The 25,764-nt window shown below is 36.1% G+C and overlaps 2 protein-coding genes across 5 annotated transcripts in view; one reads left to right on the forward strand and one right to left on the reverse strand.

Moving 5' to 3' along the window:
• Positions 1 to 25,764, reverse strand: part of dnaaf11 (dynein axonemal assembly factor 11) — a 45,743-nt gene that overhangs the window by 19,231 nt on the left and 748 nt on the right. For 3 of the 4 annotated variants that reach the window (XR_003675957.1, XM_028472643.1, XM_028472641.1), the window contains exons 1-6: positions 17,973 to 18,032; positions 16,048 to 16,215; positions 15,669 to 15,746; positions 13,855 to 14,027; positions 12,321 to 12,619; positions 1,186 to 1,263 (exon numbers count right to left, since the gene is read on the reverse strand). Coding sequence is in view for 3 of the 4 variants with exons in the window: in XM_028472643.1 (XP_028328444.1) it covers positions 1,186 to 1,263; positions 12,321 to 12,619; positions 13,855 to 14,027; positions 15,669 to 15,746; positions 16,048 to 16,215; positions 17,973 to 17,982 (806 nt within the window). In the remaining variant the exon portion in view is untranslated. Of the gene's footprint in view, positions 1 to 1,185; positions 1,264 to 12,320; positions 12,620 to 13,854; positions 14,028 to 15,668; positions 15,747 to 16,047; positions 16,216 to 17,972; positions 18,033 to 25,764 lie in introns of those variants that run through there. The other variant, XM_028472642.1, reaches the window with a different exon arrangement.
• On the forward strand, positions 18,712 to 25,322 carry LOC114479002 (zinc finger protein 35-like). Its single transcript, XM_028472393.1, has 4 exons — positions 18,712 to 19,318; positions 21,258 to 21,367; positions 23,357 to 23,528; positions 24,433 to 25,322. The coding sequence occupies exons 1-4, from the start codon at positions 19,057 to 19,059 to the stop codon at positions 25,209 to 25,211; spliced, it is 1,323 nt and encodes a 440-aa protein (XP_028328194.1). The 5' UTR covers positions 18,712 to 19,056; the 3' UTR covers positions 25,212 to 25,322.

Genomic DNA, 25,764 nt, shown 5'->3' on the forward strand with positions numbered 1-25,764 from the left:
GCATCACTTTTTCTTGCCATATTTTTGCTCCTTTTAATGCATTTTTGCTAAATTACTCCCATTTCTGCCACTTCTCTATCAAATTTCAACGCCTTTTCTGCACATTTTTCCACTTTCAAGACATTATCGGCATTTATAAACCCTTTTCACCACTTTTCCCACTTAATGTCACACATGTTGACCCATTATTGTAAATTTTTATCCTCTTTTCACTATATTTAATGCTTATTTTTGCCAATTTAACCACATTCACAATTTATCATGCCCATTATTTGCCATTTTAAGCTAATTGTTCCTACTTTTAAATTACATGACCTCAGTCCCTTCTCCCCAAATTTCTGCCACTTTCATCCCAATATTGACACTTTGAATCATTTTTAACTGATTTTGGCCACCCTAATTTGCAAATTTTAACTAATTTCTGTGGTTTTTAAAATCCCATTTTATCACCTTTTCCACTGAGTTTGGTCACTTTTAACTGATTTTATTTCTGATTAAAACACGGATTTACATCTTTAAGATGACTATATACTATGGTGCAAATAATAATAAACTTCCTGGATATTATTCAGATAATAATAATGCACTGGATTTTATATAGCGCTTTATCATAGACACTCAAAGTGCTTTACAGAATCAAGCCATTATTCTTTCATGCCACACTTAGTGGTGGTAAGCTACTATTGTAGCCACAGCGGCCCTGGGGCAGACTGACTGCAGTGAGGCTGCCATAGTGCGCCATTGGCCCCTCCGACCACCACCAACACTCACTACATTTATACTTGGCAATGTGGGTAAAGTGCCTTGCCCAAGGACACAATGACAGATACCACTGGAGCAGAATTCTCAGTGGTCTCCCATTCAACGAGTAGCCAGGCCCAGACCTGCTTAGCTTCCGTGATCTAACAAGACAGTTACTGTTACAAAGCATTAGCACACAAAGGGCATCATTCTTTCATATAGGGAATATCTGTTTGACACAATACATAAAGGTATTTATCAAAGAGCAGGCCAACACAGGCAAACAACAATCAGGATTGATAGGCAGAGCACAGAAGTTTAAAAAAAAAAAAAAAAAAAGAAATAAATAAAAGTAAAGCTTCCTCTCATAGAAAAGCTTTGCATGGGAAATCTGCAAAAAATTGTAATAAAAATGCAGAATAATGTGAGTCTCTTATAACCTACTTTGGCTCGTTGATGTTTAACACCTGCCCACTAGAAGTGACCAATGTCCTGGGAGGTTTTTGCTTCTTCTCAGTTTTCCTGCAGACACACGAGAAATAAAAAAGCAACATTAGAATGAGAGATACTTTCAATGGAACACAGTGATGACAGGTATAGGGAGGTGTACAGGGTTTCCATAAAAAAGAGAGGCAAGGAATATTCTGCCTTTATTAGATTTTAATAAAACCATCTGGAAACCATTCCAACCTTTATTATTTCAAATCTCAGCATTACTTTGACATCACAATAGCAGCAGATGAATAACTGTTCAAAAAGATTATGGTAGCACACCTTTAAATTATCCTGCTTATTACGGCTTAATTCTTTCTTTCGCCAAAGTCGGAGACATAACCTGTAGAAGGTATGGGGCGCCGATTGTAAAGCTGCGCATTGTAAAATAAACAGCAGCTTTTTGCAACATTTACCAAAACAAAATGTGGAAAAAATTTTGAATTTTTACGTTACTTTTGACCAGATTTACAGCAATATTCGTGAAATTTATGATATTTCTTATCTCGTAAAAATATAATGTCAATGTTAAATATAAATGTTACATATAAATATATGTTTAAAATGTAAATCCTAAATGTAAATCTTAAACGTTAAATCTAAATCCAAATGTTAAAAGTGAGCTTTAATTTGGTGAATTTGCATATTGGCTAAATGTTTAGTTTCACCCGTGACAATTAGATTTAGATTTAACATTTAGATTTAATATTTAACATTTAGATTTAGATTTGTTATTTAACATTTAGATTTTGATTTGTTATTTAACATTTAGATTTAGATTTTTTATTTAACATTTAGATTTAACAATTGATTTAACATTTAGATTTAACATTTGATTTAACATTTAGATTTAACACTGACATATTTTTACAAAAAAAAATCACAAATTTTACAAATATTGGCGTAAATCTGGTCAAAAGCAACATAAAAAAAAATCACATGTTTTTAAGCGTGTTTTGTTGCTAAAGGTTGCAAAAAGTTGCTGTTTATTTTAGCATGAGCCACTTTACAATCTGCACCCCATAAGAAGGTGGATAGGGTATAGCTCAGTTCAGTTTTGATGGCCAGTGGTTTTTTGGCCACTCTGCAATGATCTACCTCTGTCTCCTTTTATTCAACAGAAAAGCCCCAATATCAAAGCAGCTGGCTAGGGTTGCAACATGAAAGTCTGGATGGAATATGAAGTAGGATCTCATTATGGATAACTTTTTGAAAGAAACTCCTTCTACAGCACAGCTTTAACTAGAGTCAGCAGCACAAAACTTCATAGGTCCTCAGCCTTTTGTATTTTTCCTTTAACTCCCACCACAGTTTGTAAGAGTTCATTCGTACTTGCATTACCATCAACTCTACAGGAGTCACCCTATTACCAACATGAACTGCCCCTGACACAGGGAAACGTACACGTCCACATCCATCCGTCTATTAAACCCTCAGAGCAGCAGATGAATGTGTTGGCAGGTGAGGCCAGTGACTATTAAGTGCTCTGCCAAGGGTCAGTCGTCACAACCTCCACAGCCGTAGATCAGCCGCTGTGGGCTGAAGCAGCCTTCAATCTGCTCAACTCAAGGATGTCAAGATCACACTTGTATATATGCACTGAGCTGTATATATCGGGAGCTATTAGGAATTCACATAAAGCTAAACTGAGCTAAAGCACAATGGTACGTTCACACCAAACGCATTTCAAAGTCGTGCCTCACGCCCATAGTTGGACGCTTGTGCTCATTGAATTTGACGCTTGTTACCAGTGTCGAAGATGCTCTGGTGCTTTCACCTGCAGCACTTTGAGATGTGTTTTCATGTGTACAGTGCAATACAAATAAAATGTATTATTATTATTATTATTATTATTATTATTATTATTATTAATAATAATAATAATTTTGGCAATATAAAAAAATAGAAGCTTTTCATGGGACTTATTTTTTTAAATTAACCAGAGATTTTAAATCACTATATCATATCTAAACAAATATTAGCATCCATACAAAATATTACACTTTAAATAATGCTGTTTCTCGTTTTAAAAACTAAGTCACGCTACAATACTTGGGCTTTTCTGAAAGCTCTTGGAGGAGCTATAACTCAATGTGATGGTTTCTTCAAAGGTCCCAGTAGACCAGGAGTACGCTGAACAGGAACTGGAACACATTTCCAATAAACTACCAGACCAATGATTGCGAGTCATTTCAGCTCAGGTGAGGCGCAGGGCAAGTACCCACTTCCAAAATGGAAACAAAATGAGCATCCACCTGGTTTCCAGGTCAAACAGCAGCTGCTCACTCCCTCTACTGTATTCATTTATTGTAAAGATTGTCAAGGTGTTATAAAAGACAAACCAAACATTACCAAAGCATTAAAGATCATCGTTATACACTGTACAAGGACTACTAGACGTTCTGACAGATACAGCTTCGTCATTGCCTACATAATCTGCAAAGATCCTCCACCATGTAAAATGATTCAATTATTCGCTGTAAAGGACCATCCACACTCTTGAAGATGGCCCCAAAGTCACAATAACAAAAGTGAAAAGCTATAATTGGTCACGTAAACCAAAACAAGCTCTACATAAGGAGTCGAAACAAAGAGTCAAACATCCCCAAATGTGTTCTATTTTCCACCTTGTTTCATTGTATTTTGTTATTTTGCAAGAAAACTACAGAAGAACATTTGAAGAGGAAAAAAAACCCTTATTCAGAAAATCTTTACTCCCTTGCAATCTCTGCAATTATGCTCCAATTTGCACCTTTGCTAACAAAGTAGAAGTCTCAGTTACACTTTAGAAAGAACAATGAACCCTTTTTAAAAAGGAAAACAATGAAGGCCAATGCTCAGATAACAGTTGAGAAACAGTTTTTCCACAAAAGGTTTTATGTATCATTGGATTTCCTAAAATTCAAGGTTTCCAGTAAACTTCTTTGACCAGCGTTGTAGAGTTGGGGTTTATTATGTCAAAGGGTATTGGGGAACAAATCTGCTGCTGTTCAGTGCTCTCAGTGTTATGTATGCTCAACATGGCTGAGCCTCGTCAGGCAGAGACCTTGGTTTGTGCTATCAGTGTACGTTGGTATCTGGTCTGCTTAGGGTAGTCTGACCAGGAGAGAATTGTGTAATTACATATCACTCATAGGAGTCAAAGGGCGAGTGGAAACATTCTTAATTCTAAAAATACTACAGTATTATAATTATTTGTGATGAACAAATTAGGAAAACACGGATGAATACATGGCCAAAAGTTACAGACTGTATTCCACTATAGATGACCCAAGAAATCTGCTTTAATCTCTCATTACCAAACATAATTTATCATCTTTTCATTAGTCCCAGTTCTTTGCTTTTATGTCTTATAGAGAAGATGTGCACTGCACATTAATTAACATATCCATTTATTAAGCTTTCAGAATGACTTGCCCTTCAAACATGTCATGGGTTGTTATCTTGTCTTATTTTTCAATCTCTGAGGGGAACAGAGGTTCTCATTGACACAAAAGCATCTATGGTTTACTTCAACACAAAATCCACTGTCAAAGCGGGGGGTGGGGCTGCGGGTGGGGGGGTTAACTCTTCTTTCAAGACCAATCCAGTGATGGCACGACTGCACACAAAAAGTCTGAACACTGACAACCACAGAGACTATGAAAAGGCACATTTCGTTTAATGCTTGGGCGGCAAGAAGACTCAGTTTTTTAGGCAGACTGTCACCCATTGTATTCCTTTATGTACCCCTTATCTACAAGTAGAACGTGGCTTATCAACAGAGAGAGACCCCTTAATTCGACTCCCTTTTAAATAAAATAAGAACAAGATTTGATGATAACTTCTTCGTACATTTCAAAAATGTTAGAAAATGACGTGAGATAAGTGTCATCTAGGAAATTACTATGGAAAATTGATAAAACTATTCCGACAGATAATGTTTACGCGTTCCTGTTGCAAACACTGGCTGGAGTTCCATTTATCAACTAAAGCTCAGCATAAGTAAAGCTATCTTGCTTGTGGACATATTCAAGCTAGATACAAAAGGTTTTATAAAAACCACAACAGTGGAAATCAAATAAGACCTTAGCTGCACCGGTTGCTATAGAACAAATGTGTCAAACTCAAGGCCCGGGGCCAAATCTAGCCCTTTAAGCATCAAGTTCGGCACGAAAGACAAAGTAAAAATGACAGATATCATGAATCATCGTGTAAATGACAATCTAATTAAGTTGTAGATATATCAGACCCCTGAAATACACAAAACCAAACTTTACAATATTTGCATGAGTTTACAGTTTTCCCATAATTCTATTACATGACGGCAGTCACCTTTTATCACATATTGTTGAAAGAACTCTTGATTTTTCCCCTAAAACCCTGCAATTTCAATCTAATTATTTCACAAAAATTCACCAAATTAAACTAAACTAATCACACATTTTATTAAATGTATATTATTTAAATATTAGTTTTATTTATTTATTTTTGCATCATGCGCCTGGATTTCTAAGACTCAAATAAAGAACCAGGAGAAAATGTCCCGTTTCCTATCAGAACACTACAATATGCTCATAGGCGATAATGGATTTTTCACCAAATTGAGCCAAAAAACGTACATACTGCAGCTTTAAGTACTTTACATTTCATGTATACGTGATAGTGCAAATTAGAGTTATTGTTTAAAGAGGTTTTTTTTCCTTATCTGGCTCACATTAGATCAAACTGCACCCCTAAACTAAAATGAGTTTTATCTTTATATTATCAGAAATGTTGTTACCTTAACTTTTTTCGTAAGGCCTTCAACACAACCTTTGCAAACTGAGGAGATATGGATGGTGATCAAATAAATGAAAGCCATCAAGTGCACTCATAAAGAACATTGTGAGTAAATGTCAAATTGCTATGCAGAGTACCTATTTTTCAGCTTGGTCTATGAAGGAACCAGTGAGCGGTCGGTTTATTATTTTGACCCGCCAGCGTCGCTCTGTCCCCTGTGAACTGGATGCTGGTATCAAAGTCCACTGTCAAAATGCCCTTGGACACAGATAAACCTTGGACGGACCATCAAGTCTCACAGGAGGTAGAGGAGAGGAAAGGCTTTGTGTATTTACTATTTATTAGTCTGCAGATCTACAACATGCCATTCTAATGACAAATCTAGCTTCTTTTTTTCCAGACTCATATCATCACACAGAAAAAGTGCAAAGGCACAAAGCGAATATAAAACTGACAAAGCTTGGCCAAAAACCAGTGACAAGTTGCTTCGACGACAACAACCGCAAACATAAAGCAAGAAACGGCCTTCATCAAAAGACAAGAATCCAACCTTCAACCAAGGACACTGCAGAGATAAATACCTGTTCATCACTGTGAACAGGGCAGAAGCACCACAGGGGATGTACTGGGGAGCAGCAGATCAGCCCATCGTGTTTGAACAGTGTTTCCCAGACCCCCCCCCCATCTGTGCTGCATTAGTGACAAAAGTAAATGACCTCAGCACTAAAGTCAAGCAGGGTATACGCCAGGGCTGGGGTCAATTACATTTTTTTAATACTACATCAATTATCCGTGTTCAATTACAAATCAGTTATTATTACGGTGACTGGCATTTTTTCCAGATACAATCAAAATTACAAGTATGTTTTTTCCCCTGAAAGTCGATAACAATTAGGTTCTCAATTAGTAAAGTTCAAATTTAATTCATCACAATTATGAAGCCTTCAACAAATAAGCCCATAAAACGTGACTTTCCTCTTGTGTTAGCTTTCTGTTAGCATCTTATATGATAACGGGTCAGTCACACAGAAAAAAATAAATAAATATTACCGACCATCCAATTTGTTTTTCATCTCTTGGTTTTTTTGTTAGGCTTCGTAATTATTGGAAATATTGGTATTCATATTTTTGGTGTGGGCATCTGAGCCTTTTTTCTGTCAGTTTATCCTTCGATTTCAATTTTTTATAAAAAATAAATAAAAATTAAAAAAAAAATGTCAAGATGATCCTCAAGAGAACTGCCACATAGTGGGAAGAGTTGATAGGAAACACATTTTAATAATTAATAATTACGTATGTGTAAGACATAGAACTGTAAAATTGTTCCCCAGGTTTGTGTTTTGATTAAATTGTAATTGACAGTTTTTATAGAATTTCTATACCAATTACAATTACAAAGTCAATTATCTGAATCAATGAAATTTAACCAATGATTATAACAGAAACTGCTTTTTTTCAATTACAATTACATTATATTTGTAATTAATTATCAATTATGCAATTACAATTATAATTGACCCCAACCCTGGTATACACACATACATAAATGATAAACAAGTCATGTGTAATTGTAGCTTTAGTGCTTTATATTTGAAAACAAGGATATTTGTTGTGAGAAAATAGACGATGTGAATATAATATTTTGTTCATTGTTTGTTCTTTTATTTTTGCGTTTCGAAATATTTGTATAAATACCAGGATAGTTGAACCCACTAAAAGGGAAAGTTTGCTGCTGAAGGAAAATGATCCAAATAGAAATAAAAAAATATCATTATTATTATTATTATTTAATTTACTAGTTATTTGGTTAGAAAAAGCTTCTTGAACTGTCCATATCTGCTTGTTATGAATCAAACTTTATTCACGTAGCTCTTTTCATACAGATGAATGCCGCGCAAAGTTCTTTTGCGTTGTAATAATGTATTAATGTAATAAAAAAAAAGGAGGTTTAAAATGTATTTCTAAAATAGGCTGAGCCCGAATGAAGGATCATTTCACACATAAAAGTAATTTTATAATGAATGTAGAAAAGAAAAATAAATCTTTTAGTGAAGGGCCTGGGGTCGAAAAGCACAATAAAGATCATTTTCTCTGTAAAAAAATATTACAGACTAGCTGAACACGTAGAAAAACTGCAGTGGTTAAAGTACTTCCCAGCAAAGAGCAACGCTGACTCATCATTTTGCACAGGAACACAGCCATGACAAACTCCTCAATCCAAAATTTAAAGGGGATAATTGCCCACCATCAAATACTATACAAAGTAAAAGCACCATATTATGTTAAGTAAAATTTGGATTTACCAGGTCAGGGTTAGTATATATTTTAGTAAATTTTAGTGGGAGGCAATTTACCCCTTTTTTCTTGAAATTTTGGGGAAATAAAGGCTTGAAATATTTCACTCTATGAGTCATGAGCCTATATCATATATGGGTTTGACTTTCTGAAATGAGTGACAAATTTTTTTTAACATTTTCCTGATATTTTAAATTTTTTAGATGTACCTGTAATAGAGTAGCTAGCCTATTAAAACTTGCAAAGACGATCACATTTTGTAGTTTAAAAGGTTTTCTTTTTATCAACTCTAAATATCCATGAGGCAGCAGAGACCAGAAATGTAAGCTAAATAATGATGTGATGGAAACAATCTATTTACATTTTGTTTTGTTTTTTGACAATTTTCTAACATTTTAGACACATTAGAAAAAAAATTTAAACAAAAGGATATTTGTAGCTTATTATTGAGGCTTTATAATCTGTATAGTGAAGTCCCATAAGGAGGTATCTTTTAAATATTATAGTACCTTTTCAGCCTGTGACCCCCAAACTAATGGGTAATGTCATTTAAAAAGTACCAACAATTAGTTTGAACTCAATAATGGGCATGACAAATGAAGAATGTGTTTAAATTGGCAAAAATAAGCATGAATTACAGTAAAAAGAGGTTAAAAGTGACAATAATGGGTCAACATGTGCGACATTAGGTGAGAAAAGTGGTGGAAAGGGTTTATAAGTGTCAACAATGTCTTGAAAAGGGACAAGATGGGCAGAAAAAGCATTGAAATTTGATGGAGAATAGGTACAAATGGGAGTAAAGTAGCAAAAATGCAATAAAATATGGAAAGTTTGGTGTAGTTGCAGAAAAAGGTTAAAAAAATAAATAAAAAAAAAAAGCAAAAATGGCTCATATTGTTCAAAAAATATTATTAGTTTCTTGAAGGTATATCTGGCGACCCCTCCTAGTGTCATGCGACCCCAAATAGGGCCCTGACCCAAAGGTTGAGAACGCCTGTAATAGATGACGATACGAAAAATTCACTCAACAAGAAAAGCATGTTACCTTGTTTAAAACAGTTTCTCCACTAAACCTTTGCTTTTATACTATTGATACTATTTATACTATTTATACTATTTTAATGAGAGCCAGGTGTGCTAATGTTGCTCCTCAGCACTCACACCTAACTACTGTAGTTTAGTGTTATAGCGCCATCTGGCGGCAAAAGCAGATAAAAGTAATTTTATTTATTTATTTATTTTTTATTTTCTCAATTTCTTTTTCAGGTATATAAGAATTATGCAAATAAACATGGAGGTATCGTGGATTAGTCCGCATACTTGTTACAACTGTATGGATTAACTGTCCACTAAGTCCAATACATATTTAATATGTTTCCACTACATTATGTGCTGAAAAGAAAAAGGGCACCTTCATTTTTGTGAGATACCCTTTTTTTTTTAATTTATTTTCCTTTTTACATGTATGAATTTCTGGAAATTGTTTTTCCAAAATCTTTCTATAAAAGCAAATCTCTGTCTGTCTGTGTCTTTCTGTGTGTTCCAAAAATGTCACAAATTAGGCTCAGATTGACCTGAGACTTTCAACATGGCTGCTGCTTGGTTCAACGGTGTGCAACGTTGGATTTGTTTGGACTGTAATGATACTGTCAATGAATTATTTCATAAAATTATCCACTGGGAGCGGACAATTTCACATCATCACTGTGGATTAAGCCTTTGCTGGCTTTGATCGCGCGGAACAGTTGGCTGGGTTAGAGGCAGCCTGTGGGCGCACCAGAGCTAATCACTCTGTGGGCAGCGGGGCAGAGGGCGGACGGTGACCACCCGGGGGCCGTCCGTGTGCGTGTGTGTGTGTTTAATTCAGAATTAAATTTGCATTCGAAATTAAGTTACTATTAACAACATTCTTTATAGATGTCCATACTAGTGCTTTGAATAAGATGTGTTAAAAATTTTAGCTTGCAATAAGCCTTTTCACATTCTGGAAGTGTGCATGCGCGACCTGCAGAGGTCATAGGTCAAGAGGTATAAAAATGTAAACACAACGCTGTTTGTGCTATGCGCTGAGATTTTCAGCTTACTTCTTGTACGATAAAAGTGTGCCTAATGTATCGGATATTCCAATATATTGCAAGTGCAACACTCAGACTGCAGTCACTCACTTAAACCAGCTTTCAACAAATAAGTTTCAATGGCCATTTGCGCTTTTATTAGGCTGGGCTACTGGACTCAAAACGCCACTCACTTTGTTATTGTTGTTATTGTTGTTGTGTACGCTAGTTAAAATCGCTACCCCTCTAGTATTCGTGAACGAATCAGGCTGAAATTCGGTAGCTATAATCTATGGATGTGTACGCATTGACGCTCTGAGCCCGATTTTTGATTTGTTTTTAATGGACGAGAAGTTGCAAAAAAATAATGCGCCTGGCATAATCTATGATTAGCTGAATGTGTGAATAAAATTCATAAATATAAGTTATATTGTTTAATATTATAAATTATAGATAAATTAATGGTAGTAGTACTGTGAGATGGTGAAAATACACAGAGAAGAACAGAATATACTGTATCGACTATTTCTAATCACTTGAATCTGACCATCATTTTGGCCTTTTATCATGTTTAGTACTGTACATCATGCCAGTGTAACATAGAAAACACTAAGCATTGTAGCCAGGACCCATACATTTGCCAAAAGAACCTGTATTTACTTATTTTGACAAATGAAATTGATTAATATTCTACTGTTAATTGGTCGTTTATTTAAATAATGTATTATCTGATTCTGATTTGACCTGGGTCACTGTTGAAACGTCAGGCAAAAGCGGAGTTTTCAGCTCGTCTGCAGCATTAGCTTTAGCAGCTAACTGTCTTTCTGCCTCGGAGACTGATACCACGTACGTTTGCGCAAAAGATATTTCAAGAAATCAACGATTCATCAAAAGGTGTACAGCTTTACAGCTCAGCAATCAAATAGCTTTGTTCTTCACAAGTTGACACAAGTACTTTGATTTCTATATACCGTAAATAGAAAAGAGAACAGAGAAATTCAGTTGTTGGTAAACTGGATCATAAATAACAAACTTGTATTGAATGTTTGAAAAACTGCTCATTGTTTACTTTCTGAACCAAAACCTGAGCTCAAAATAAATCTGAATTTATTAAAACAAGCTGAGTATGTCAAACCTTTAGATGTTGTTATAGACCAGAGACTATGTTGAGACAAGCTGGGACAAAAAATGGTGCTTGAAATGGGAAGTGCCTTGTCTAAAAAGTGTGCAAAGTACTTCCCATTAAAAAATGAGTTCAAGCTTTGTTTATTTCTCAGTTGCACTATTGCTCTGTAGTCTGGTCCAGCATTTCCATCGGCAACCTTAAAAAGTTGCTCTGCCATGAGGGCACAGGTCAACTTTTGTTAAAATGCATCAAAATCTTATATAGTTGGAAGTTAAAAACAGATTATTATTATTATTATTATTATTATTATTATTATTATTATTATTATATTGATGGTCTTCCTATGAATTTCTATGAAAACAACTAAAACTCCTTTTTATTTATACCAAAAGCTTTCAATAAAGGTCTATTTTATTATATTTCCATCAGTACAGAAACACATCATTATTACTCAACTAAATCAATTTGACCCAAAGTAGGAACTTCATTAGTACAGCGCTCAATAACATACAGAACTATGCATGAATGGAATTCATAACCAAATGACATTAAACAACGTAATCTTTATCTTTTTTTTTTTTAAAAATCCCTAAAGAGATATTTATTAAGAAACTTTAGAGCCAAACAATAATTCTTATACTTCTGAGCATTTATGTCTGTTATTGATTTTGGTTCAGTTGTAGTTGTTGAACTGTCTCTTTAGTTGGTTTAATGTGATTATTATTTTCTTTGCTGAAGCTAATGGGGATCCTAATAAACAAACAAGGGTGGAAGTAAACTGAGTTAATGGAAGAAAAATGTTATGTTTGGACTCCTTTTTGATTGAATGACTGATTTCTGATCGTACTTACTTCTCCTCTGCTTTCCTCTTTTCCTCCACATGGCGATAAGCCTCCAGTCGAGACTCAGGGGTGAAAGAGCACGGCGTGTTCCAAAACTCTCGCTCTCGCTGCTCTTCATCTGAATCCGAGCTCCTTCCTGATTGTCCTTTCTCCTGCGATGCCACTTTTCTCTGCACCTCCTGCTCCTTCTCTGTTGCTCTCCTTCTCAGGTAGTCCTGCTCCTGCTGACTGATGCTCCTCTTTAACTCATCCAAGCCCTGTAAGGCTTTGATCCTTTCTGAGCGAGTGATTTTAATGCCATCCAGCTCCTGGGGGACACATAGGGACACAATACATTCACTTCTACAATTTTTCATGTGGATGAATTTTTTGTTGCATTATTATGAATGTAACTAGAAAACTTGCTTTTCCTCAAGAAAATACAAGTGAGGATGCAGGCGCTGACCCGTGTTGCAATCCGCTGCATAGGCAAATTCAGAAGATCCATCCATCCATTTTCCGACTCGCTTGCTCAGAACATTAGTTAAGAATTAGCTTAGCATTACTAAAGCATTAGCATTAAGATTAAAATTATCATTAACCTAACATTAGCATTCGTAAAGCAGTTGCAAAGCATCAGGGTAGTATAGCATTAGCTTAGCATTAATATTAGCTAACATTAGCTTAGCATTAATATTAGCTAACATTAGCTTAGCATTAACATTTGTTTATCATTAACATTATCTAACATTAACCTAGCATTAACATTAACTCAGAATTAACATTAGCCTAGCACTACCATAATATATGCATTAACCTAGCATTAGCTTAGCATTAACATTAGTGAAGCAGTAGCATTAGGTTAGCAAAGCATTAACATTAAAAAATATGATTAGCTGAGCATTAACATAACATTAACATTAACTAGCATTAGCTTTGCATTAATATTAGCTAGCATTAGCATTATCTAGCATTAACATTATCTAGCATTAACCTAGCATTAGCATTAACTTAGCATTAACCTAGCATTACCATAAGCTATGCATTAACCTAGCATTAGCTTTGTATTAGCATTACCCTAACATTAACATTAGATTAGCTAAAGATTAGCATTAACTTAGCATTAGCACTAACCTAGCATTAGCCTAGCCATTTAACCCTCTGTGAAATATTGCAGAACACGAGTTGGAAATTGTTGAAATACGTTGAAGAAAGTTAAAAAAAAGGTTGAAAAATGTTTAAATGGTTGAACTGGTTTGAAGGTCATCGTTGAAAGTGAACAAATAGCTTAAAATTGTAACGGCTGAATGGTTAAAAGTGGATGGGAAAACGAATGAGAAAACTTCTGAACAAAAAACTTGAACATAGCAGATGTCCTGAATTTTCTGAAAAAATGTATACCTTACTTGTTGAAATTGGTTGAAGATTGTGGAAGTAGTTTGAGGACACGAAATAATAATAAAATAGCATAATAAAGTATATGGATAACAATAGTGAGAATACCTACTGCATCCTCTCTAACTATTTATTAATTTAGAAAATGCAAATTAAAAATAGCAGTCACCTCCAGCTGAGGCAGCGTGGCCACCACGTACTGCCTGTAGCCCTGGAACTCAGTGCAGGGATTCCCCGACAGAAACAGCTTTCTAAGGTGAAGGTTGTTCCTCAGCGTCTCCACGCTGCTCAGACAACCTACGAAATTCACCGTCAGATCCAAAGTCCACAGGCTTTCGCACCCTGGAGAAAGTAACCAATCACAGGAGAGCTTCCATTATTAAAAGATAGATTAAACCTTTGAACAATATGGCTTGAAAAAGGTCAGCAACACCAAAACTAAAGTAAAATCAGCTGCTTTAGAAATGCTTAGGGGTGTGCATTGCCATGAATCTCATGATACAATTCACGATTTGCATGTCACGATACAATATATCCCGATACTAAACAATATGATATACATTGCGATACATGGTGATATCAATAATTACAAATTTCATCTTTACAAGGACAAAATGGTAGGAAATATTTATTCATACCATTACCATACCATACCATTTATATACAGTATACTGTATATATATATATATATATATATATATATATATATATATATATATATATTATATATATATATTTTTTTTTTTTTTTAACTTGTGAGAACAAGTTAATTGTTACTAACTATAATTCAAGTGCCAAAATCAAAAACAAGTGGTATGTTTACTAAACTAAACTGTCAAATTACATTTTTCAAAAAAGTTTAATTTTGCTTCTACAACAGATTCTGTGAAGTTCTTAAAATCTTAAACTAACCACATACATCTATAAAAGTGCCCAGTATGTTTTATGAAAATAAAGGCAAGGCAAGGTGAATTTATTTGTATAGCGCATTTCATACACAAGGCATCTCGATGTGCTTTACATGATAAAACATTCAACTGTTTAAAATCAATAAGAACATTTAAAATCATCAGTAAAATCATCATTACATCAACAACATGACCAAAAATCTCTCTCTCAATCATATGCAGTAGAGAACAAAAGTGCCTTTAACTTTGATTTAAAAATGTTCACATGTGATGCTGACTTCAGCTCTGCTGGCAGTTTGTGCCACTTCTTTGCAGCATAACAACTAAAAGCAGCATCACCATGTTTAGTGTGAGCTCTGGGCTCCACTATCTGACCTGTGTCCATAGATCTGAGAGACCTGCTGGGTTCATACCTGACTAACATCTCACTGATGTATTCTGGACCAAACCCATTCATAGATTTATACACCAGCAGCAGAACTTTAAAGTCTATTCTGAGGCTGACTGGGAGCCAGTGTGAAGACTTTAAAACTGGAGTAATGTGTTCTAACCTCTTTGTTCTGGTTAAGAACCGAGCTGCAGCGTTCTGAACCAGCTGTAGCTGTTTGATGCTCTTTTGGGGGATTCCTGTCAGAAGACCATTACAATAGTCCAGTACAATAAAGTGCAACTTCCAAGCAAAAATGCATGGAGGAGTGAGGTAGTTTAACAAGGTCTGATGTGGTTCACTGTCACCTAGTGACCGGGCGTTTAGGTGCTATGTATATGTTAGCGCAGTTGAATTATTTTGTAAAAAAAAAAAAAACATGATTAAAGAAAAATGTAATTTGACAATTTTTTGGACTGATACGATAATCGTGCAAAGAAATATAGTGATTGATCGCCAAATCAAATTTTTTTCGTAGCCCCATTAGAAATGTTTCAACATTTCATATTAGATTTTGTCTTGTAACTTTTAGGGCAACCAGTCTTTTTACTGAAGCAACATTTTTGTTGCCATTTCTGCTAATAATTATTCCTGATTGTAAAGCCACCAAACCCACCTCAACAATTAATCTCTGCTCTACGCACTGACCTTCAAGATTTTCAATGACTTCAATGTTGTTCAAGGCCAGATTCAAATAGTTCAGCTTCTTTAAATGGCCAAGATTCTCTGGAATAACAGACGAGACAAACAGACAAAGAACATGAACAGTTACCACTCTGAGTAAATAAGAGGCTGTTCCTCATCATAATTCCAGCAAGTTGATTTTGTCTTCTTTTTGAATAATATGTTAAGATGTCAATTATTCAGACAACTGTTTTCAGGAAATTGACTTTGATCTCCTATAGGAGATTCAGGAAATTGACTTTGCTCTCATAGGAGATCAAAGTAAACTTCCTGGAAAAAGTTGTCTGAATAAATTAAACCTTAACATATGTTGCACATCATTCCCGATATACACACAGCTTACCTATCTTTGGAATGAGATTGTTTTGAAAGTAAACAATCTTCAGCTCCTTGCACCACTTATCAATGTGCTCGATCTTCTCGATATTCTGCTGATGGAGAGAAATCTCCTCCAGGGAAATGATCTCATAGCCATTGTGCTCGGCACGCCGTCGTATTAGGTCCTCAGTGACTGGACAGAAAGAGAGGGGAAAAAAGAAATTATACAAGACTGATCATGAACATTATGTTTTAAAGCTTATAATTTCTGCTGTCTGGTGGGATATCATTCATGGAAAGATTGTTTTTCTGCATTCCTTTATGAGCAATCAGTGTTTACTTTGGTCCAACATGCATACATACTTGGTAAATGCACAGAACCATAATAGTAACATTTATATTCATTACATTGAATGTAAAAAAAAAAAATATTTGTACAATATAGAGAGTGTTTTGTTTCTTTTTCTCTGCCAAAGTCAGAATTGAGATGGAAAAAACGAATCGTCTTTCTTTACACCTGGGTTCATTCTCTTAATAGCTTAGTCAAAGGTATTCAAAAAAGTGAAGAGAAACTATTGGATTATTGTTGATATTACTTAATAGCTTCTATATTTTTTTTGGAATAAAACCACAGTTCGCAGAGCATCAGCACCCATGTCACTACAGGCTTGATCACCCTGTAGCTGGCCACCTTTGATGAGGGTGTCTATTGTTAAAAAGGCAGAAACACTCCCTCTCACTCAAATGAACACTACTGATGATGTGTCCCAAAGTTTACATCCCTCCCATATCTGAGAGACAGCTCCCATGCCACTCTCAGAGGGGTGTGATCATGTGACAACCACCTTTTGGTATAGTTCAACATCACGTCCCGTGTTTAATGATTCCAAATAACAACCATACCAGCAGGGCTTTATTTTTTTAATGTACTTGGTTTGTTCAAGAATTAGACTGAGTTTTGCATTTAAGTTACTGCGTATCTAGAAAGCTTGTACAGAGTTGCAATGAGTTTACAGGTGACATACAAATAATAAATACACATTTATTTTCCTGTGAGTAGCTACAGGACTGAAAAGTCTATTTGTGGTGTGTATGTGTAGGTATAAATAAAGCACAATCTCCTTCAAATTACACCTCAAAACTCATCTATTTAGACATGCTTTAAACTGCTAAAACTATTTATGACTTTTAATGTTACGATCGCTCTTAAAACTTTCATTATTACATGTACTCTTCTTTTTATCATCTGTACTTTCATTGTAAAGTGTCTGAGATTTTAATATTACTATGATTATTATTATTACTTTGTGGATTCTAGTTTTTTAATCCACAATTGGTCATTAAACATGTTGATTTTTCTTCTCCCCAAATAATATATATATATTTTTTTTTTATTAATTTTTTTTATGTGAATGAATGTAAATCTGGATCGGTTGAACGTATTAACATTTATGTGTTTTTTCATTACATTTATTTGATTATCATATTGATAATAATTTTATTTGATACAATAACTAATAGGCTTGGTTTTAAGATTGTAATCAGTAAATTAAAAAAAATAAAAAGAAATAATAATAATAATAATAATAATAATAATAATAATAAATTGTAAAACACGTTTTTTTACAAATTTAATTTGTCACTTCTGATCATTAGCAAATAGGCAATGATTTAAACCTAATAATTTTTTTTCTTTTACAAAATACTTAAAGTAATTTGGTGGATAATTTACTTACTACTACTTATTTTACTCTTTTTACCAGTTCTATAACAGTATCGCAACTACTCAACTAACTGTAGCAGTTTCTTGCTCTTTAAATACGTCAAATCGCTCCGTTCTTACAAAATTGTTTTAGCTTCAGCTACAAATAAACATTAATTTAGCTAATGAAAGCAAACAACAGTAATTTATGTTTTAGTTGCGTTTACTTGCTCATATCTTTAACTTACTGTAAACCATCTTTCTTCTTCTCCTTCTGACGTTAGCTGTTGCTGTGGTGTTATGGTATATGGAAGCTTTGATGTTACTATGGAAACCAAACGCTTGCTGCGTTTAGGTGTAATGGGAAATCTCAGAACTGAACGGGATCTGCGGCGGAAACGCAGAGAAAAAAAACGAAAAAACGAAAAAAAATGATACTTCCAGTTTAATAAATTATCAGTCTTGTAGATAAAGAGTTACTGGTTTTGAAATCAGGGTGGCGAGATATTAAACGAGGCACAAGTCAGCTTTATTATGCTGTTGTACAGCTTTAATGATTTATTTTAATCGACCAGTGGATAATTTTATGTAGCAGTGGACAAAATATTTGCGGTTTTATGTAATTTTCTTTTGAAAATCGAAGTAGTATGCAACTTGTAAAAGGTAAGTTCAATTTTAAACAAGACTAAATACTTTCTTTTTTTTATTGAACAAGTACAGATACAAACAAAAAGGCACATTTCACATTATTACAGATTATAGACAACGCTGAAAGACAAAACAAAAACAAAAAAAACAACCAAGGGGCTAAACAATGTACTTACAATTAAACAACAGATTGGGCTATAGAAAAATATCAAGATTTTTTAAATAAATGAAACAAGTCTAGAGCCATTACTGCCATACAAGTATAAGGTCGTTCCTCCAATGGGGCTTCTAGCAAAGTGTTTTATTCTGAAAATATTAATCGGAAGTCTTTAACATGGTTTTGCCATGTTTGGGGTTTTCCTCCGCTTTCTAGACGACTTTTAATTCCATAATTCCAGCAAAAAAAACTACTGGATTAGGATAGCGGTTCGATGTATATTTGTAATTGAAACTTTAAACTAGCAGTTATAATTGTATTTATTTTTTTACGGTTTTTTCGCTGGACGTAAACAAGCGTATCTGGCAACCCAGATAACGAGGAAACGGGCTAGCAACTAAACAATAGCAAACGCCCCTCGGGCACAGGAAACATCGTCAGGCCGTTAAAAGCTCATCATTAGCGGGTCATTTCTGTCCGAAAAGTACCGCTGGTTTTAAATAAAACACATATTATTGCTATCCGAGATGACGGCCCGGAAAGCGTTACATTCACAGCTGGGCTCCATCATGGAGGCTCTCACTAAGGCGGCTGTAGCAGAGATCTGTGAGCTGGTGGATGAAGGCTACGCGGTGCTACAGCTGGAGATCAGCCGCAGTCACGAAGAGAACGAAGCTCTGAGGAGGAAGATGGAGCTCATAGAGTCCATCGTTGGCCGGGGACACCGAGGGCTCAACCTGGTGCTGGACTACCAAGGACTGGAGGAAAAAGAGGAGGATGTCCCCATTGGTGATTTTTTTTTTTTTTTTTTTTTTTTCAGATTCAGACCATCTTTTATTTAATATTCCGACTAGAGCTGGGCGATATGGACCAAAATTCATATCTCGGTATTTTTCCCAAAAAAATGACGATATGATATAATTATCGATTCATTATTTTAGACAATTCTAGGTTGAATTTGCTGATGCAAAATGCCACACAGGCACATTTATTAACAAACAGTTGCACAAAATATGCCACTTTTGGCTTTTTCTCCTGTAAGGGACAGCACGTGTGAGTGAGTTCTGTACTGTGGCTTGTTTAGGAGAAGGTCTGGATTAGGACGTAGGGCTGTTACGCTACGAAGCAAAACTTGCATCTCAATATTTTTCTCAAAATTGCAATATCCTATATAAATGTAAATGATTTTAATTCAAATAAGGTTTTACCAGAAACTTCAGAAAGACAATTCAGGTTTAAATGTGCTGATGCAAAATGCCACACAGGCACATTTATTAACAAACAGCTGCACAAATTGTGCCACTTTTGGCTTTTTCTCTTATAAGAGACAGCATGTGTGAGTGAGTTATTTAGTGTGGCTTGTTTGGCATTCAGAAATCCATCTAACTGGGATTTTCTTGCTGTTCTGAGACATGACGAAAGTGGCAACTCCTAAAACAAGTATTTTAAAACAAAATAAGCCCTAGAAATATATCGATATTGACATTTTCTATATTGCCAAAATAGAAAACTCGATACATCTTGAGTCTCGATATATCGCCCAGCCCTATTTTAGGACGCACTCAGAGATCCATTAGTAACACATCAGTTGAAGTCTTATACATAAAGGCTGATATTACGCTTTCATTATCTGTCATTTACGATGGCTGGGAAGTGTCAGGTAAATGCTTTTACATAAACGAACACAAACGGTTCACAACATGAATGCCAATGGGCCGCAACAAAAGTGTTTCCGACAGACCGGTATTACAGACGGACACGTTTCTGATGGATAATGTCAATGAGGAAGGAATGAATTTTTTTTATAATGATTGATTTTGAAGAAGTGTACCTTGAAATGACAAAATACAAATAATCCCCCCCCCCCCCCATCCCCCCCCCCCCCCCCCCCCCCCCCCCCCACGGGCTCTACACCTTCCCTCCACTAGCTTTGCCATCACTCTCTAACATCCTATTAACTTCCTCCCATGACAGCTCCCTCATAATAAACAATGTATCTGCTCCTTTCACTATTATTTTAATCTTTTCCATTTCTGTTTGACCTGGTCAGTGGAATTGATCACCTATCCAACAACAGTATTAACCTCTCCAATGAAATGTCCCACTGGTATCTTCTTTTCCCTGATTGCTCACCATTATTGGCTTTTTCCCTCTCCTCTCTCTGCTCCTGCTTCCTTCTGTTACAGTATTTCCCATTATCTCTCTCTCTCTCTCTTTTTTTCCCTTCGCTACTCTTTTCACTGCCTCAGCATAGCTGACGTCATTAAACCTTTTAACTCCCTCTGCTTTCTCCTTCATCTCACATTTCCCGTCCATTACCCGATGCTCTCCTCCACAGTTGCTGCATTTTAGCTGCACATTTTCACTGCATGACTCCAACACTGCACTTTGTTCATCTCTGTAGTAGGGGCGGGAACCTCTGGGTTACCTCACGATACGCGACACAAACCTCACGATAACAATTATCTCACAATATGACGATACTGCGATTATCGATATATTGGTCAGAAATCAATTTACGATAATCTATGACGTAACAAGAAGAAAAAAAAGATTTTTGTTTGTTAGAAATATTATATATAATTCTGAGCAAAATGTTGAAGTCCTACTTCAGCCAAAGACGTTTGAGAACCACTGTGTTAGATAATAACAAAGTTGATCGCATTATTTGAATTGTGAACGACAACTTGAAATAGTTGTGTCTTTTTGTGTTTATCTTGTTATCCAGAGTGCCCTGAACCAGCTGCATTATTGTGCTCCAAGCAGCCAACGGCCTCAACCCTGAGGAGTGCTTCACTGGTTCCTAACACAGAAGTGACCACAGAGGCAATTAAAGGGGTGAGACATAGAGCCCTGCTACTTCCTGACCCTGTCAATGCTGCACATTTATACTGAACAAAAATATCAACGCACCAACCAAAAATGTTAAGTTGAATTGATCTATAGTGAAATATGCTCAACAATTGTAGCCGTGTTTCCATTACCCTTGGAAAAGCGCAAAATCTAATAAGAGCAAAAAAAAAAAAAAAACTGGTAATGGAAACACCTGAATTTAAAAAAAATAAAAAACACTTCAAAGTTTTTATGCTTTCATGGAGGTTTTTCCAGACCTTTTGATATTGAAATGCATCGCAAAAACGCAACGGGAACACTTTTTCCGCAATTACACGTCCAAAACAACAACAAAAACACACAAAACAATATAAATACACAAAATATCAGAAAAACAACGAAAAACAATTAATACCAAAAACTAGATCTCTCAAATGACAACGAAAACTTATCAAGTTATCAATATTTTAAACACTGGCATGAATCTTGATAATGGTACGTTCACACCAAACGCTTTTCGGGTGTCAAAATAGTGCCTCACGCCCCGAGTTGGACGCTTGTGCTCATTGAATCAGACGCATGTCACCAGCATCGAAGACGCTCTGGACATGCGTCCAAACAAGTTTGGAAGAGAGCGTGTTTTGGGGAGGGGCTTCTCTATTGCTGGTGGTGTTCATACAATGGATGATATTGTGGCGATCAGTTACGTTCATAATTCACCCTGTGACTGTGAGGTGGTGGGGAACATTATTGTGTTGAGAAGGCTTTGTTTCAGGTCGGATGTATGTGTGTGTGACTCAGTGTGTGCACTGTGATGTCAGAGGGCTGTAGAGGAATGTGGTTGAATGAAGAATAAAGTTTGGAGTTCCTCGCTGAACACGCCGCCTCCGACTCCCGTTCATCAGCTTTACATTATTGAGAGAGTGGCTTGGTTTTATTTGTGCCTTGGCACCGTTTCTGGATTCACCAGAGCTGCCCTCGGACAAGACTCGCTTTCAGCGCTACTTCCGTCTCTCCCGTGCCCAGTTTGACGACCTGCTGAGTGCTGACCCGTATCGGCGCTCACTACTCCTACCAGGACTCCAACTACAGGCGCTCTGTTCCAGCAGAACAGCGCCTGTCCATCTGTTTCCACCTCCGGTTATTGTTTTTTTTTCATTATTTTCTATACATCACGGTTGGGGAAAGGTCCTGATTGGTCGACGCGCCGCAATATGCCCCAAAAGTTCAATAATCCCAATTCCAGCGTCGGCCGCGTTGGAGGCGCCGGACCCACATCAAAAGTTTGAAATCTCAAAATGTGCGGCGTCCGCCACGCTTCAAAACGCACCACACAGGAGGCGGGGGTCGCGCAGTGGGACCTCAACGCTCCTAGAAGCGCGTCCACCATATATTGTCTATGTAAACCTATGCTTTTGATGCGTTTGGAGTGAATGTGCCAAAACACTGGCCAACATCTAATTTCTTGTTGAAGTTTTATTTTACGGATTTCGGACAGTTTTATTGTGCTGGATTAAAAGTCACGTTGGTTTTTCTCTATCAGGTCAACTTTTTGATCTATTGCCACATGATGTTTTTTTTTTTTTGTTTTTTTTTTATCTACAGGTGTTTTCTATTGATATGATGCAAAATTCTAAATTATTTCTTTAAATAAACACATTTTGAAGAGTTTATGTAAAGCAGTAACCTAAACTGCCCTGAATTTTGAACAATGTGGACCTAATATCAAAGTCATATGTTCTTACTTTTATCAATGTTTACTAAACATTTGTAACATTTAATAAATGAATTGTTGGAAAACAAGTTTGTGAAACTTAAAAACCTATTTTGAAAGACAAATATGTATATATTTTTAAATCGAATTAATACAAAAACCAAATCTGGAATAAATTGTCATTTTTTACTTTAGGGGTGCGTAATTGTCCTAAATCAAAACCATCCCTAATTTAACGTATAATATCAGGTGTTCATTGCTTTAATGTCTTCCCGTGCCAGGATTCCTCCTCAATGGAACCTGCAGTGAATCTGCAGCAACATTCAGATCAGGTTGTTATCATAAAGGAGGAAAGGATTAAAGAGGATCTGGATGAAAACCACATAACAGAAGAACTTCTGCTGATTGAAGACGGTGAAGAAATGACCTGCAACAACGCACACAAACACAACAGTGAGTTGGAGAGTTTTTTTTTTTCCCTTAGGACATTAGCACTATACCTGTAGGTGTTATATGGTTTTATAGTGTATTATTCTAATTTTTAGAATAAGTTGTATTTTTTATTTTTTTTCAATGGTTTTCTGTGTCGCAGAATTGCATTGTTTTGTCTTGATGTTTGAAATAAATATTAATGTGTACACACTGTGCATTGACTTAAAAAACCCTACTTTATTGATTTTTATTAATTTATTTGCTAATCCACGCTAGTTTGTTGCACAATTATGACCAAAATGATAATCACGATTATTTGAATCAATATGTTAATCACGATTATTTATAGTTTTAGGGAAAACGTTTGTATATTTATGTAAACACTTTAACAAACATTCTGTGACTGTGAACAGTTTAGACTATAAAAGAAAAGCAAGAATATTGGTAAATAAAATGATAACTAAAATTTACCCAAGAATTTGCCAAAATTGACTATGGGCTAAATATAAATAAATACACTGTTACAGTGTGGTAACTCATTAAACAATTACAGCGTATAAAGAAAAGTTAAGAACATTAGGCTTGAGCAACAAACACCAGCCTGTCAACATTTTGTGGCTTGAGTGTCTGCTCGATTAATTAATTAATTCTAATTATTAGGTACTTATGTCAACTCATGGGGGCGTGTCAACACATTCAACACGAGCGCCTCACCTAAAATAACCCTCTAAAACTCCACTTTTCTATCAATCAGAGGTCGCATTTTAAACGTAAAAATTGCCAAAGATCAGGTTAATTTAATTGTGGAGGCCAAAATCGTAATCACGATTAAAATTGGATTAATCGTGCAACCTTAGTTTGTTGTAAGTTGAGGTAATGGCGTGGTTGGATATGAACACTATTTGGTTTTTGTGTCCCGGAACAGATGTACGACCGTCGGAGCCCGATGATAGCAACGAAGTCCCGTCTGGGATCAGCGTCACATCTGCACCAGTTGACGTACAGATGTGGAACCAGCACCGTACTGAACGGGCGGAGCAGCAGGATCAGCAGCTCAGCAACCAGAGCTCCTCCTCTGACATGGTTTTTGATTTATCCGGTGAGACAGACAGCTATTCTCCAACCTCGACTCATACGACTAAACAATTCCTGCGTACGTCTGGAGAATGTGCGATGTCGCTGTCTGCTACTTTAGAGCTGAAGCAAGACATTTCCATGGTCAGCTCCCGCCTCCATGACGCAGACATGGATTTGAGCTCCTCGTGGACAAACCAGGCTCTACAGAGTGTAATGGCTCATCGGCCATACTTAAAACCAAACCACAGGTTGCCAGTTTTGGATAAAACCTCAGATTTTAACTCTCCCAGTATCCCATTAGCGTTTGCTCTGAGTAGCTCCAGACTCAACCCAGCGGAACTCAACAAATACAGCCGGGACAGACGCTTCACCTGCAGCTATTGCGGCAAATGCTGCACGTCGGCTGCAAGCCTGGAGACCCACATTCGCATTCACACCGGGGAGCGACCGTACAGCTGCGCTCAATGCGGGAAACGCTTCACGCAGTCGGGTCACCTGAAAACGCACCAGAACGTCCACACTGGGGGGAGACCGTTCGCCTGCGAGTTCTGTGGGAAAAGATTCACGGGCAAACAGAACTTAAGGATCCATCAGCACAAACATCACCACCTGACTGAAGCAACCTGATCACTGACGAGTTTTAGAACCTAAAGGCAAAACAAAACAAGCTGAGGATTTTGACTACTACTGTAAGGCAAGGCAAGGCAAATTTATTTGTATAGCGCATTTCATACTCAAGGCAACTCAATGTGCTTTATATGATAAAACATTCAATTGTTTAAAATCAATAAGAACATTTAAAATCATCAGTAAAATCAATTAAAATCAGTAGTAAAATCAATTAAAATCATCAGTAAAATCAATTAAAATCATCAGTAAAATCATCATGACATCAACAACATGACTAAAAATCTCTCTCTCAATCATATGCTGTAGAGAAAAAAGTGCCTTTAACTTTGATTTAAAAATGTTCACATGTGATGCTGACTTCAGCTCTGCTGGCAGTTTATTCCACTTCTTTGCAGCATAACAACTAAAAGCAGCATCACCATGTTTACTGTGAGCTCTGGGCTCCACTATCTGACCTGTGTCCATAGATCTGAGAGACCTGCTGGGTTCATACCTGACTAACATGTCACTGATGTATTCTGGACCAAACCCATTCATAGATTTATACACC

This window comes from Gouania willdenowi, chromosome 17 (assembly GCF_900634775.1).
Source record: "Gouania willdenowi chromosome 17, fGouWil2.1, whole genome shotgun sequence".
Classification (NCBI taxonomy): domain Eukaryota; kingdom Metazoa; phylum Chordata; class Actinopteri; order Blenniiformes; family Gobiesocidae; genus Gouania; species Gouania willdenowi.